The sequence below is a fragment of the Fonsecaea monophora genome (genome assembly GCF_001642475.1).
Source record: "Fonsecaea monophora strain CBS 269.37 chromosome Unknown Scaff69, whole genome shotgun sequence".
NCBI classification, from domain to species: Eukaryota; Fungi; Ascomycota; class Eurotiomycetes; order Chaetothyriales; family Herpotrichiellaceae; genus Fonsecaea; species Fonsecaea monophora.
Genome location: NW_019174000.1, coordinates 24,799 through 39,666, shown reverse-complemented (window position 1 = coordinate 39,666; position 14,868 = coordinate 24,799). Strand labels below are relative to the sequence as shown.

At 52.8% G+C, this 14,868-nt stretch overlaps 4 protein-coding genes across 4 annotated transcripts; 2 read left to right on the top strand and 2 right to left on the bottom strand.

The window, feature by feature from the left end:
- Positions 1-1,760: 1,760 nt before the first annotated feature.
- Positions 1,761-2,218, bottom strand: AYO21_08182 (hypothetical protein; the record flags this gene model as incomplete). The annotated part of the gene is made up of 2 exons (XM_022658130.1): positions 1,761-1,840; positions 1,972-2,218. The coding sequence occupies 2 exons, from the start codon at positions 2,216-2,218 to the stop codon at positions 1,761-1,763; spliced, it is 327 nt and encodes a 108-aa protein (XP_022509526.1).
- Positions 2,219-8,196: 5,978 nt separating this feature from the next.
- Positions 8,197-8,727, top strand: AYO21_08181 (hypothetical protein; the record flags this gene model as incomplete). The annotated part of the gene is made up of 1 exon (XM_022658129.1): positions 8,197-8,727. The coding sequence occupies one exon, from the start codon at positions 8,197-8,199 to the stop codon at positions 8,725-8,727; it is 531 nt and encodes a 176-aa protein (XP_022509525.1).
- A 943-nt stretch (positions 8,728-9,670) lies between these two features.
- AYO21_08180 (hypothetical protein) lies at positions 9,671-12,409 on the top strand (the record flags this gene model as incomplete). Its single annotated transcript, XM_022658128.1, has 4 exons — positions 9,671-11,291; positions 11,571-11,648; positions 11,705-11,761; positions 11,826-12,409. The coding sequence occupies 4 exons, from the start codon at positions 9,671-9,673 to the stop codon at positions 12,407-12,409; spliced, it is 2,340 nt and encodes a 779-aa protein (XP_022509524.1).
- Positions 12,410-12,577: 168 nt separating this feature from the next.
- Positions 12,578-14,608, bottom strand: AYO21_08179 (hypothetical protein; the record flags this gene model as incomplete). The annotated part of the gene is made up of 1 exon (XM_022658127.1): positions 12,578-14,608. The coding sequence occupies one exon, from the start codon at positions 14,606-14,608 to the stop codon at positions 12,578-12,580; it is 2,031 nt and encodes a 676-aa protein (XP_022509523.1).
- Positions 14,609-14,868: the final 260 nt, after the last annotated feature.

Here is a 14,868-nt window from a genome sequence, read left to right as displayed (position 1 = left end):
CGCCTAAGATAGATGATGGGGAGGTGCCTGTAGTGTCATGATGCTGTGGTCAGTGAGCGTGAGCAGCTGCATGACCTCACCCATTAACCCTGGAGAATTGCCTACCTACATAGTACCTACTTAACCTATAAAGGTAGGAAGGTAACTCGTACCTTGGTACCTGGAGACCTCTTGCCGGTGCCTGGTCCCTGGTCCCTGGCACATGTGGACTCTCCCTAAAACCCTAGCAGAAGTTCCCTGGGCGCTCCCTGGTCGATCTCTGGGTGGGTGTTGGTGGATACGTTCCCGGGGCCGAAATCCCGGCTTATCAAGCCACGATTTGAGGAACTGTGTCCCAATACCCACAGCACCGTCAGCCTCGCCTCTGGCCGCCCCCCTGCTTGTCTTCCCTTGGTTAACTAACCCCCCAATTACCACTTCCTCGTTGGCGGGACTTTGGCTAGCACAAAAATCACCGAGGCACTTCTACCTTACTGGCTCGTGCTTGTGGTGGTGGTGGTGTGCAACCTATCTAGGTTGTCAACCAACTCGGGCACCTGCTGAGTTGCCTGCGACTCTGCACTCTTGCTGGTGCAAAGCTGACACCAACATCCAAACCCACCCTCCCACAAAGTCGTACATCTGCATGAAAACTTCACCTCGCACCGACACATGCGCAACACACCTCCTTCCGCCGAGTCATATGCCCCTCACTCCCTTCCCCCCTCTATGCTCGGTATAGGTTGTTTCTTTCCCAAGGGTCAAAGAGGTGGATATCTTTGTCCTAACCTAATATAGATGCAGCCAGCCAAGCGATCTGTTTCCCTTCGGGCAACTCGTTGACCCAGTCGCCGATCCAGTCGCCATGATCTGTTGCTCAAGCGGGCTGCACGTTCCCTCTTAGAGCAAGCCTCAACCCACGGGCCATGCCGACCACTCGTACAGCCTGTGGCCCAGTCCTCTCTTGTCAGTAGTCGTTCGGTTGGTCCTCACATCCTGTATTTGGAGCCTCGTCCAGTGCTCATGTTCCAGCACTGCTTGTGGTACACATGAATCCTTTCTCTCGAGTCTGCTCCCTCGATTGTGACTGGCTTTGATCTCAAAGCGTTCTCGATACTTTTACACGCCTCATGAAATATAAAGAGCCGGAAAAATGGAGAGTCGCTTCTGGAAGGCAAAGATTGAAATGCTGCTCTCGCCTAAACCAAGAGACGGGTCTCCGCTTCTGAAGTTATACGACGTAGCATTGCAGCAGCAGCCGCCCCCAGACACCCTCCCCAAAAAAACCGCTGCAAAGTATCATTGAAACCTCCCGCATCGGGAGCCAGAGACTCATGCTTTTTGCCAGACAAAAAAGAATCCAAATCAATCACAGATCTTGCACCGCTGTGGATCAACATTGCTCCCCTTCCCAATCCCTCCCAAGCAACCAGTGTCCAGACGCCGTGGCCGGAGCATGCGCTCATTTTTCCTTGTCGTCGCCGCCTCCGTTGCCGTTCCCTTAAGCAAGTGTTCATCTGGCCGTAACTTGACGTGCAACGGATGTCATTTCTCGACCTGTTCCTACCTCCACCACTTGCTCATTGAATGCTTGAAGTCGTATCGTCGTCATCGCCATGCCATCCTAATAATGAAATTCAAATAATCAAGATTCCTTTTTCGCTCGGTTCGAACTCTCACCCTCGGGCCTTCCTTTGCACTTGCCGCCCGACATGTGGCCATTTCTAGCCGTGGTTCTTGTAAACTCCGTGCCACAGTGTGGGCAAACAGCTTTGACCGCGCTACCACTTTTCTCTCTTTGGTGGCGTAGCAAGTTCGAAAAGGTCGAGAACTGGCGTCCATTGCATCCGTGGTCCCAGCACTGTGGTTTTGGTCTAGATGGCATGATCTCAATTTCCGCGGGAGAAGATTCCAAAGTGAGTGGCACTGGTGGGAAGGGTTGCATCGCCATCCCAATTGAAGGCAGTGGTTGTTGGCTATGCTGCGGCTGACCGTGCATGTACAAAGCATTTGGCGACTCGGGTGGGGGTAGGCTCAATGCTGAGCCATGAGAAGTTGTGCGGCCCACTGGGTAGAATGTGTGGGCTTCCGTTTCATTCTGGTGCAGCGGATATTCAGAAGTGGTGTCTTGTTGCGCCGTTGGTGGTGGAGCAGCGGATCCGAAATAACCACTCTGGTGCGCGAAGTTGTTGATGGGAGGAGACATATTGTACGGAGGCATATTGTACATCTGGGGCATTGTCGACCCGCTTTGTGATGGCATAGCAGCCATTGACGGCAGGGACTGCGTCTGGTGTAACTGATTTTGTTCAGTAGCATAAGCCAGCAGCATGTCACTTCGACTATGACTGCGACCGCGAGAGAGGCTGGGCCTGTGGTGCCGAATGGGAGTTCGGTCACGAAGTGCTGGCGCGCTCATTGCCGCCTGCGGTGAATGGGACGAACGTCTGCGATATGACACATCGGAGCTGACTGAAGGTTGAGATACCATCAAAAGTGGCTGTGGTGGGGGTTCAGAGGTGTAGGCAGCGTTGCCAGGTGGCAGACTGTCAAAATCTAACCTCCTGATCAGCAAACAGTAACGTAGTCTAAAGTGCGCAGCGGTAACGCTTACTCTGAAAAGAATGGAGCATCTCGTTCCCGTATGGCAAGTGGTTGGGGAATTGCGACGAGGGCGTAGGAAGAACTTGAGCAGCCATTCTATGAGGTATACATGTCAGTCAACCCCATAACTCGATCGATTCAATGGACGTTACGAACCCTTGTCGTTGTAGCGTATACTGCGACAGTCCGGTAGACTGCAATTCTGCTGAAGTCGGTTGTTGTTGGTTCGATGTCCAAGAGAATTGATGGGTTGGGTAGGAAAAGGGTTCTGTGCGTTGCCGCTCCTCCTGATGCGGTTGTAACCCCGTTTTGGTCAGTATTGACGACCTGGCGTGGTCTTGTCCTCCTTGAAAAGTGCCGACACGGCCACTTCCTTGACCACTTGCGGCGGGGAGTCGATTCTCGCTGTATGTGGCGCTCTGAGTGTGGCTGGATGAACGCTCCGAGGCCGAGGGCGAAGCCGACAAGAGGGAGGGAGTGGACTGGCACGAGTTGTGGTACGCAATATTGACTGAGGCTACAACCGAGCCTGCAGGAGCAAGCTCGATATATCTTGAATATTCTTTCTTTGTAGTCGAGGACCGATCGACGAAGTTCTGGAAGATAGGGAACGGAAAGTTGGCGGTCACTGACTGTCCAAAAAACGCCGGGCCCGCTCCGATAAATAATATCTCGAAATAGGTGCTGCTTTATCCCCGCGGTGGAAAAGGGTCCGCGCAGATTCTGTTGGAGGCAAGTCTGCGTAATGACGATATTCAGTGATTGGCCAGTCTTAGGGTATCGGAATTGCCTTTAGGCACGGCACGTTGAAAGCAGATGAGAGGTGCTTGCTGATGACCGGATCTTGTGAGGTTGAGGGGGTTGCTGATGCCTTCGACTCGGGGATATCCTCGACGGATAAACTCTTTGAAAGTATCACGCCTCTCCCCCCTTTAGCGCAGCCCTACAGTCCCCTTTGTACGTTGCTCATATGGCCAAAGAACGTTTTGATCCTATTTGGGGGCCTGAGCGATCCCGGGCGCGGCAAATGGAGGTGTGGCTCGAGGGGAGGGGGGTTGTCAGGGAGCCGTGTCGCCCACGCCACGTTTTAAGCAGATGGAGACAGGGAGAACTGGGATGGATCAAGCCAGAGCTGAAGATGACGGATAACCGTTTGAAGACAATGTCGAAAACGGGGGGGGCCAGGCGGTTGTTCACATTGGGTAGCCAGCAACGAGGATCAGATGTAAGAGTAGGTTGGTGGTGGAAAGGTCTATTGCCAGGCCAGGTCGGGCGGATCCTGACCCGCGATCATGAGTCCAGGGAAAATCAGATACCCTCAAGCCTAGCTTTAGAGATCCAGGGGAGGTGCTTGCTGCGAAGAATCAAAGAGGACTGTGCGGCGCTCAGCACGGTAAGAAACCGCGCTCTCAGGTACGTGTTGGGGGGGAAAAGCGCTCGAGGGAGATCGTGGAGCGACTGTACATGGGCCCAAAGCCCAATGCCGGTTCACCAGCATAGCCCACTCGCCGACGCCCATGGAGAGCGGAGCGACCTCAGCCACGGTCAGCACTGCTTACTTACATAACTCACCAAAAGACGTCTCCAGTGGGGCCAGTTTAGTAGTGTTGTGGAAACCTGGGAGGGCTGCAAGAATGCTCTTTGTTTCGAGAGTAACACGCACTTTGAGCGGTAATAAGATGCGGTAGTGCGTAATCAAGTACCAGCCTTTTGAAATGACAGAAACGATGGTATATACGGAGATCCGTGTACCCATGGAGAACGTGTCATCAGAAACCGCCCGTTCATCCAGCACTGGGGAAATAACTGTAGGAGGTGAGCAATAAGCAGGCAAGGCAGGTAAGCAGAGGGGTGGTGGCCACCATCCTGCCTCCACTAACAACCAGCCTGGTGGGATAGTACTGGGAAATAATGTTGCAAAAGGGTACCTCTCTGTAGAGTGGGTGTCTGATCCCCGGGTTCGGCCGCTTTGTGGCCTATCAGCCTCGACCAAGGCCACAAAACACTTCTCAGAGGTCCCAGCACGACATTTGCTTCATCGGGCAGGTGGCATGGGTTGTGCTGGTTGAGATATGATTTTCATCGACTTCTACGCTGTGTGATTTTTAGCAATTGAAACTTAGCTCACTCCATTTTTCAAGAGGCAGACGGTTGAATGGTGTCTCTCTTGGTTCCTCCTCTTCCTCGTCAACCCTCCTCCAGAGGCTGGTGGCCAACCTCTGAGCGTTCCTCCCCAGCACCAAAACATTTGGCCGGGAAAACAAAGCAGCTCTTCAAGGCACACTAACGTAGCTTAACGGCGCAGGGACGCCAGAGTCGACTCGTCCGGAGGGTAATAGTAATACGCACAACCACCTCCGTCCTCCGTACCAGATGGCTGATTTCTCAAAGGTCTGACAGGGCCCTACTTGGCTCCAACGGGGACCGAGTAGGCGGGTGGCAAGGCTAAATTACGGGAGTCGAGCTTGGAAAGACGGCCTTGACGGATCGACTGCTAGTGGAGGACAAGTTGCGAGGTGGTTGGTGGATGAGCACAGATGGCGAGATCAGTGGTGAGCACGAAGGGCACCATCCGAGCGAGGGAGAGAAAAGGGAAGCAGGGGAGCAAGGTGGGAGAGTCCGTATTAAATTCGCCCCCACGATGCCCAGCAAATGCCCCAAATGACCAACTGTCAAGATGCATCAGAAAGAATAATGCAACAGAAGCTGGCAACATTAATCTTGCAGGTCTTTGTGCTGGACCCGATAGGCCACCTCGTCTTGGGTCGCTCTCGTTTCTCTTTCCGTTTCTTCTCCTAGTCACCCATGGGACCCTTGTGCCTCTCGTTCTTTCGCTCGTCACTAAACCCCAATAACGCCCCCTGTCTGTGGTTCTGTAAACGGGCGAATTCAAATGCACGTCCATGATGCAACCAACCCTCACATCGCTCGACACCCGTTAAGTGGTAACCCTAACCTCTTGGACCTCACGCTAATCATTTCGCCTTCATACACAGGCCATGATGCTGATCTGGAGATTGCGATAGGGCCAATCCGCAACAATCATCCACATCACTGTTACTTCTTTCAGCCAGACACTATGTCAGTGACCAAACAAAGTCTAGGATACGAGTAATTGTCGGCCGTTTTGAATCAGCGCCTCCGTCCTCCACTCTCTGTTGCGGCTGAGGAGCATGGGAAAAGAGATTGACCCAAAAGCACATCTTGAAGAGGGCGAGTAACCGATAGGTCGGTACTTGCAGGGTCAACAGCCACAATCCTCAGCCTCTCGGCATGGCCCATTGACATCTCAAGGTCGACCCTGAGCACGGCGCTACACCTATGTACGAGCATTCCCTCCGTTGACATTGAGCTTCTCAAGCTCTCAAGCTCTCAAGTTCTCATATCTTGTTACCTATGAGACTGAACCTGCCGTACCTGGTCCTCTGAAATCGCCCTTGAACCCCCTCGGAAGCTATAGAATCCAACAAATCCAAATCCTCGATCCTTGCGGAGTGCCGGAGTTCGACATTACAGCGGACTCGTGTGTCGCAGTTTCCTAGCTCACCAGCCACAACTAGACCCCAAACGCCACACTCTAGAAGAAGTACCAAAAGCCTCAGGATCCTGGATCGACCGCTTCGCCTAGGGCAGTCCTTTCCAAGGGTGTCATGTGCAGCAGCTGGCGGGTGATTCAGCCTCATCTCGATGTACGAGTAATTGTAGGCCAGGAATCTGTGGCTTGAATCCTTTCGGTTGTTCATGTGGCTGTTAGTCGACGCGATGGATTCACCAGCCACTTACCCCGTGCTTCAGGTACATTTTGGCCCTCAGGACTATACGGGTAGGCTCCAGCTCTGCGAGCTAGGAATGCTCGGGATCTACTCGTATTTCCTAGTAACCACAACTCGGAGTAATAATATGCGAAACGTTTGGATGCAAATCCACAAGCTGATCAACGACGGAGCCGCTTGTGATCCCCGAACTATTCATCTATCCAGTCACAAATGCATGAACGGAGTATTCACTCTCTCACACCTATCATTTACAGATAGATGCGACTGGCCTAAATACTGGCGCGTCATGCCCCTTGTTACTTTCATTCAGCCATATCCATTGTCAATGGGACACCTCGTTCAATGATGGGGCGGGCACTCTCCAGGTCAATCAAGCAAATATCAAAACGAAGCTCTCACAAGGGTCAATTCTCATCACCCAGCTGGCCCCCATTGTTCTCCCGAGATTGGACATGACACGAAACCAGTCAAACCTCTGTTCGTCATTACGCCACGCAGTGCTGGAGATTCAGCCGCACGTTGGTTTTCCGAGCGCCTTTACAGTCGTGGAGAGATCGGCACTCGCATAAGTGGGTTTTGGCGCAGGGCTGCTGGCTGGCTGGCTGGCTGGACATCGTGGTAACCACTGGGACGATGCGACAAGGTTGACATCGGAGATACACTACCATCCCACCGGCCGGAGCATTTTCGCCCGAAACGCGAAATGATGGTGGTTTACATCGCAACCTCGTTCTGCGACCCGAAGACTTGCGTTCTTCACGATGAGATGACAGATTGATGTTTTCCTGCCGCGTTTTGATTCTGGACTTTGGTGTGACTACTGCATGCACAATGACCAGGCTATAACGTGAAATGGCATTAGCATGATCATCTGACCCCATTTTGTACCAGTTGATGGACAGGCGCATCTTCAAATAACATGAATAAAGAAAAGCAAGCTTGATCTTTCTCTTCCAGTAGCCGCATTTGTCTTGCCAGTCATGGCCACCATGCCTGTCTTTTCCTACAAGGGAACAATGTATGCAGCTTCTACCGAAAGCTTTCGACAATCGAGTTCGGATTTATCCCAGTAACGATCAGACAGTCCCAAACTCCAGGATGTATCTATCCGGAAATGTTCGTCATGTTTAGGGGTTTCGGTGGATGACACGCAGACTTCGAGATAATAATCATGTGCCGACAGGACAAGACTCATCTAGCCAAACGAGGAAGCACTCGTGTAACGTCCAGCAGTCCGGAACAAAATCGGGGTTTCTTCTCGTATAGCCAGCCCTGCCAGCTTTCGGGAGTCTGGGTTAGCCAGTAAAACTGGCGACTGTGCAGGTGCGAACAGTGCAGTGCGAAGACGTAAACCCGAGGGGCTTCCGGAGTTGTTACATATTGAATAGTCAGAATCTCATCCAAAGTGAAACTATTGACAATGGCATGGTTATAAGTTGTTCAAACAGGCAGCCTGGTGGCCGGATGATTTGTTTTCTCTGACTTTTCTCCAACTACAGTGCCCGACAGTGGTCGTCATCGGCCACTTGACTGCTGGCCTCGGGTGCAAACCCTCAGTGGCCCTTTGTCGATGCCACGTTTGCACCTTTTCTAGCCTCCTTCAGCCACTCAAATACTCCAACCTGTCCTTATAGAGCGGTCGCCTGCCTCTACCGCAATCGCAAGGGGACAAGGCGCCAGGAGTTTGGTCTCCCGTTAAAAGCTCTCCAAACCCTCCTGGAGGCGGGGCAGGTTTCGTCGCTTTCTTCCCACTCTCGCCCTCGCCAGCTGTCTGCCTCCTCGATTACCATTCACCTCTTTCAACACAGCGCTGCGCAGAACGACTGTGAAATAGAAAATGGCCTCCTTCCTCGAAGAGCTCTGGAATTCCATCTTTACGCCCGGTCCGACACCTACACTCCTTGTTGCTACGAATGCCGCGTTTGCCGCCCTGCAACTCCTCCTTCTGATCCTGCTCATTGCGACCTATTCCCTACACTTTTTGGTATTATCCGTTCTGTGCGGCGGCCTCTGGTATTCCATCAACTGGTTCGCTACTGAAATCGCGAAAGAACAACAAGCGCAAAAGGCAAAAGAGAAGAAAGAAAAGAGCCCGGAGCCAGATAACGCGAGTGATACCGAAACAGAAGGGCCACTGCCGAGTGCGCCAGCTGCTGACCCGGTAAAATCTACAACGACAGCATTGGTGCGCAGCCAGAGTCCGAGACACGAGAGGCCGAAAGACAGTCCAACAACTCTCCTCGAGCCAAAGATGGCAGAGAGTACAGAGTTGCTGAGGCGTCGGCGCAGCCTAGGCGAGAGCTCAGGCTATGTCAGCACCGACAGCGAGTGGGAGAAGGTATCCGAAGGAGAAGAGAAGAGCAAGTGAACCGGCGGATTTTCTTGCTGGCTTCTGGCATCATCACTGGGAAGATCTTCCGGCTTTCTCCCATGACCGAAATAGAAACAGGAAAGAGATGAAAGAGGGCTCCTTTCCGCCAGACCACCATCTTCGTCCAATGCACCCATTTACTCGATTTCCCCGTCACCCGCGATCATTCCTTGTGATACCCGGAGAGCATAGGAGATAGTGTCAAGATACCCAGATGAAAGAAATGAAATGCTTCCATGTCCGAGTTACACCGATACAATCAAATCGCGGGGATGGCAATCCTTCACAGAATGCCCCGCACACAGTATGCATTGCTCGAGGGATCATGACTTGTCGTAGCCGAATAAAGTCGCGCCCTCATAGACTGCTAGATTTCTCATTCTGTTGCGGCGTCTCCAGAGCCTGAATGACGTGCTCTACTAAGTAACTCGTACGTAGCGACGAGTTCTTTTGTCGGAGGAGCTGTGACAAGGGAGGCCCTTACATACATGTACTTCCTGCATGCGACAAGGGGATAGCAGCCTGCGTCGGCATGACCCGCCAAATCTAAGTTCCGCCGCCGAAAACCCAATTGTTGACCAGGCTTCGACCTCCTCTATCTTGGTTCGCTCAGCCTCGACTTTGTGACTCTATATTGGTGGCATTGTCATCAGTGACTCAAGGTTTCCTCTGTCCGCTATACATAGGACTGCCTCCCCTACATGCTATGACTGTTACTAACTCTCCGAAACTGCCATCATAAGACCATCCTACCTCCTCCAGCCTTCAGTCCTGCACGCAGCTGAACTCATCGCAACAATGGTTGTTCGCCTCTCCCAACTTCTCTACTACTCTCACACTGTCACCCGATCTTTATCCCGGTCCTCGTTTCGTTTACCATTAACACGGCGTATTGCGTGAAACAACTGAAGAAAAAGAGAAGGATATAGACGTTCACATCATGGCTTCCATCTTTACCTACCAGGATGAGCCTCCTCGAATACATTCTCCTTGGTCCACTCCAGGAAGTTCTACTCCTCAGCCACTTCATCACTCGCGTGAACATCTTTACAGTGGCGGGGCCTATGTCACATATGCGCTCATGAAGCTGGAGCCAGAACGCCAGGACGGTCCTACAGAGTACAAACTTCACCTCCTCCTTCGTCCTAGGCGGAAATTCCTCTCCACGACTACCTCATCCTCCACCCCTGGGTCACAGCACTATACGCCCATATTTCAAGCCGCCATTGAATCGAGTCGCTCCCTGGGTGACTCTCTGTTCGATCGTCCGCTATCACAGCCTTCGGCACAGACTCGTCAGACCAGACTACAACAATTGACCACACAGCTCTTATGGAGATTACAACAGTCTTCACCCTTCCATTCTTCATCAAACGCAGACCTGGTTCTGCCGCTGCTTCCTGAAGCGACTCCAAGATTGGGAGTTCCAGAACGTCCAGCAAAGCTGCTGCCAGGTCTCGAAGAAAGCCAGGGCGCCCTCTATGAAATCGGTGTGGCCGATGATGGCATGCTAGCAGGCTTAGTCGAAGATGAGTTACAAGAGAGTCTAACCAATTTAAAAGCCATGGCCGCAAGCCTCGGCTGTACCACCAATATACTGCGGAAAGTTCCAGTCGGAGCGTGCGAGTGGGTTGACAGCGATAGTGAAACCGGCCACACAGAAACGCGCAAAGACGTGCTCTGGGTTGCTGAAGTACTGGTTTACCCAGACACACGAGGCTCAGCCGATGCCGATATCCCAAGAACAACCCTTGATACGTCAGTCGATTCCTCTCGACCAGAGGATGTGTCAGACTTGGTCGACCACGCTTCGACTGATCAATTTCGAGTGACACTAGTTGGAGCTACAGCTGCTGGGAAGTCATCTTTATTGGGGACCTTGTCAACCTCTACTTTAGATAATGGACGGGGCAAAAGCCGGCTGTCGCTCCTTAAACATCGACATGAGATCGCCTCGGGGCTCACTAGTTCTGTTGCACATGAACTAGTAGGCTACTCGGAGAATCGACACTCTCAAGCTGCTGTTATCAACTATGCGTCAGGTAATGTTTCCTCTTGGCTAGACATCCACAACCTGGCTAAGCGTCTTGTCTTGCTCTCCGATTCGCCTGGCCTTCCAAAATTCTCGAAGTCTGCTTTCCGAAGTCTGATATCCTGGAGGCCTTCTTGGACCATTTTATGCGTCGCAGCTGATGGCAGTAGCGAGGCAACAAACCGAACGGCTGCAACGAGTTCTCAAGGATATAGTAATAGCGGAAACGCCGAGAGTTGGGACCTCTCACTCTCGTACCTGGCTTTGTGTTTGCGATTAAAGCTGCCATTGGTTGTGACCATCACGAAAATGGACATTGCGACCAAGGCAGGACTACGACTTGTTCTTGCAAAAATCCTCTCCGCTCTCAAGGCCGCCGGTAGGAAACCTGTCATGCTGAGCAGCGTGCCAGGCCCCCCGCCTGCTTCAGAACAAGGAGTCACTCTCCCAGGACTCCAAGTCATATACGAAAGGGATCAGGTGGAGGTTGAGCGCCTTGTTGAATCGATACGAAATGATGCCGAGCAGAGTACGGTCCCAATTCTAATGACTTCCGCTGTTACAGGGGTTGGAATAAGCAAATTGCACGCATTACTTCGAAGCATGCCCACCACGTGTAGGCCAAAGCAATCTCCCTGGCGTGGACATGCTACGAATCCTGCTCTTTTCCATATCGATGAGGTCTTCAGTATCCCTCCATCCCGCGTTTTCACCTTGGATACCGAAAATAGAATCGCAAAACAGGGGATAGTGCTTTGTGGACATCTCTCTTGCGGTATCCTGTCTGTTGGCGATACCATGCTTCTAGGGCCTTTCAATCTGGACTCCGACGGTTTATCCACCAATGCCTCTCAGTCCGCGTTGAGCGCCAGTTCCTATGCTGCTGGTGAGTCTTTATATACACAGGGGCTATCATCAAGTGTTCTCGCTCGCTCTTGTCAGGGAGAGACGCCACAGCACTCAGATCAAAGATACCAGACTTGGGCGACATTTCTCCAGGTCCGCATCGTGTCCCTTCGCACTTTACGGCTCCCAGTAATGCGTATGCACAATGGAGAAACAGGCACGATTGGCGTCGAACTCCTGAACGATGAGCACGCCACCATCGCGCTTAGCAGGGCTCGGAAGGGTATGGTTCTTGCCGATGTCACCCAGAATCTGGCGGGCTACCGTTCGTTCTCCGCAAGGTTCCCTACCTCAGACTTTGCACAGACAACTTCACCAGTCCTGATTTTAGGGGGGCATGCAATCGTGTACATCAACAGTATTCGTGCTGCTGTCAAAGTGACGGCAGTCGCGCTTGATGAGGACGAGCAGTTTAGCGCCAGGGCGGTTGCGACGTCTTCTCGGGATGACTCGGAGCTTTTTCACTTTGACATTGGCGATGATGATGGTGATAACGGTGCTGCTGTCGAGGTATGTGGAGATGGCGACGGCAACGGCGAAGGCAGCAAGCCCAACGAGGAGAGGAGAGAAATCAGGGTATCCTTCCGTTTTGTCAGTACGGTCGAGTGGATGGAAGTGGGCGACCAGGTCCTCGTTGTCCCTACCATGACTGCGACAGGGCCGGTGACGGGTCCAGCACCGGCTTCGAACCTGGGCGGTCTGGCTGGATTTATCGGAACAGTATGTGAGGTGTTTAGTTGATGATGAGCTACAAAGTCATATCAGAATACGTAGGGGAGAGCAAGATGACCATAGTCGAGATTATTGTCCCTCGTTTCATTTCAGTTTCGACTATATTTGTTGATTTTTACACCCTTCTCATGTGCCGGACGGGCACATCCAATTACAACCGGATCCAGCCATGCTATTTCAAAGTCTGGCTTGTATCGCTGCTTCAGGCGAAGCCGCCGCCGCCGAACCGAGAAAGATCCTCCTGTCCATCTCGATCTCCTTGGACCTGTCACTCGAGGTAATATTGCTCTCGGTCTGTAGTATCTTGACCTTGTCGGCGGGCAAGGCGTGCGTCCTGACCCAGCGCTTTGCGATTTCGGTCGCGATCTCGTCCCCGTCAACGGTGGCGTCGAACATGAGCAGGCAAGCGCACGCCACGGCCTCGATGTGGTCCAGAATGTCCCGGCCGCATCGCTGGAGAGACAGCGCGTCGCTTGAGCGGACCAGATCGCGGAGTATGTTGTAGCGGTTCGTGGTCATCTCGCATTCCGGGGCGAAGACGCCTGCTGTTCGTCGCTGGCGGCCATCGTGGGTGGCGCTTTGGACGGCATTCAGCACATTCCGCACCCAGTCCCCAAAGACGTCGTCGAGGATGTCCCTAGTCTGCGTCTTTGGGTTCTTTACTACCCGCAACACGTCCTCGGCCATGACGCTCGTCGTGCCCTCCCAGATGGTGTTCACCGAACAGTCGCGGAATAGACGGGCGATGTTCATGAGACCGCCATCTTCGTTGTTCTCGCAGTAACCCACCCCACCGAGCGACTCCATACAGGCTCTCAAGCCCAAGACGCCATTCAAGCTGACCTGCGCTTTCATCACGGGAGTGAGCAGACGGAGAAGCATCTCTTGTTTCTCCTTTGAGCGTGGGATGAGGACCGCTGCGCCACGGGTGTGTTGTGTCACAACCTCATAACCCTGTTCAGTAGCGCCCAAAAGTGCAATACCAAGGAAGACAAAGTGTGCGCTGGCGCGATATTTGACGCTTTCGTTGGCCATCCAGGCCAAATGCTGCGCGTTGTCCCGCAAAAGTTGGCCGCCTCTTACTTTTCGGACGAGCGTGTATGCACGACTCACTGCCAATCCCCTTGCCAAGCCACCTGCACTTCCACTTGCGGTGTGTAGTCGTGTGATATTCAAAATAGAGCTGATTTCCTTGATACCTTGGCCTTCCTGGCCGACGAGGTAGGCGCGCATTCCCTTGAGCTCGAGCTCGGCGGTTGGCACACCCTTTGTGCCAAGTTTATTTTTGAGGCGTTGGATCCGGACACCGTTTGTTTCCGATGCTGAAGATGACGGCCGACCTGTACTTCGGCGAAGAGGAGCATAAAATGCACTGAGCCCTTTGCTTGTCTGTGCCAGAAGAACGGCCATGTCGGCGTCAGTTGCAGAGGAGAACCATTTGAACCCGTCCACGATCCAAGGGCCGAGAGGGAGACCGTGTGCGTCTTTGTCCCGGTTGAGGTTGACATCATTTTGAATTTCTTGAGCAGTTATCCGGCGGGCGACGGTCTCGGTGCCCCGTACGTCACTTCCACCGCTGCGTTCGGTCATCCATTGGCCACTGGTCCAGGAGGTCGAAGGATCCAAAGAGACGAGACGACGATAGCTTTCACGGAACACGGCCCCGCGACCGGGTTGATCTCCATCCGGATCATCGAAATGTCGGCGTAACAGCACAGCCGCCCCGTCAGTCATGGCCATAGGGCAGGTGGTCACCGCGCACGAACCGTGCCAAAGGTGTAGGGTGCCGAATTGATGAACTCGTCGATTGAAGTCTTGCTTCAAGGTGGGCTGAGGATATCCGTTTCCCACCACGCCGGCGCGAGTTTGAATCTGCTTGAGAGCTCGCCATCCTTCACTTGTGCGGAGAGGAGATACTTTGTTCTCTTCGCCAAAGGTGGTCAATGGGTGGAGTGTTGGCAGATCAGTATCACAGTCGACCGTGTGTTGTAGGGTTGACGGCTCGAGGACAAGCCGTGCAAAGTCATGGAAATGGTTCTCGAGAGGGGTTGGCAGCGGGCTGGGAAGGTAGAGGGACAAAGCGCGTGAGAAAACTGGATCATCTGACGATTCGTGCGGCGAGGAGGCCGTATATTGCTGTGGTACAACGGGAAGAGCTTGGAAAAACCCAGAGGTTGACGATGAGGGCTTTCTCGACCCCATTGTCATGTTGAATGGAGAGTACTGAGTAGACGAGTGGACGGGTATTTGGGCGCAGTTGTTCGCAGAACCTGAGGTAGAAACGATAGAAGTCCCAGCTTTTCAAAAGAAGCCAGTAACAGTGGCGTCGAGAGAGGAGACGGAACTCTGTCCGCACTGAACAAAATACTTGTACGAGATGTGACAAGATCCACCTCCTTATTGTAGTTTATGCACCTAAGTAATATTGTAGTTACCACAGCATCTTATCCATTAGGTTTTCTTGTCGT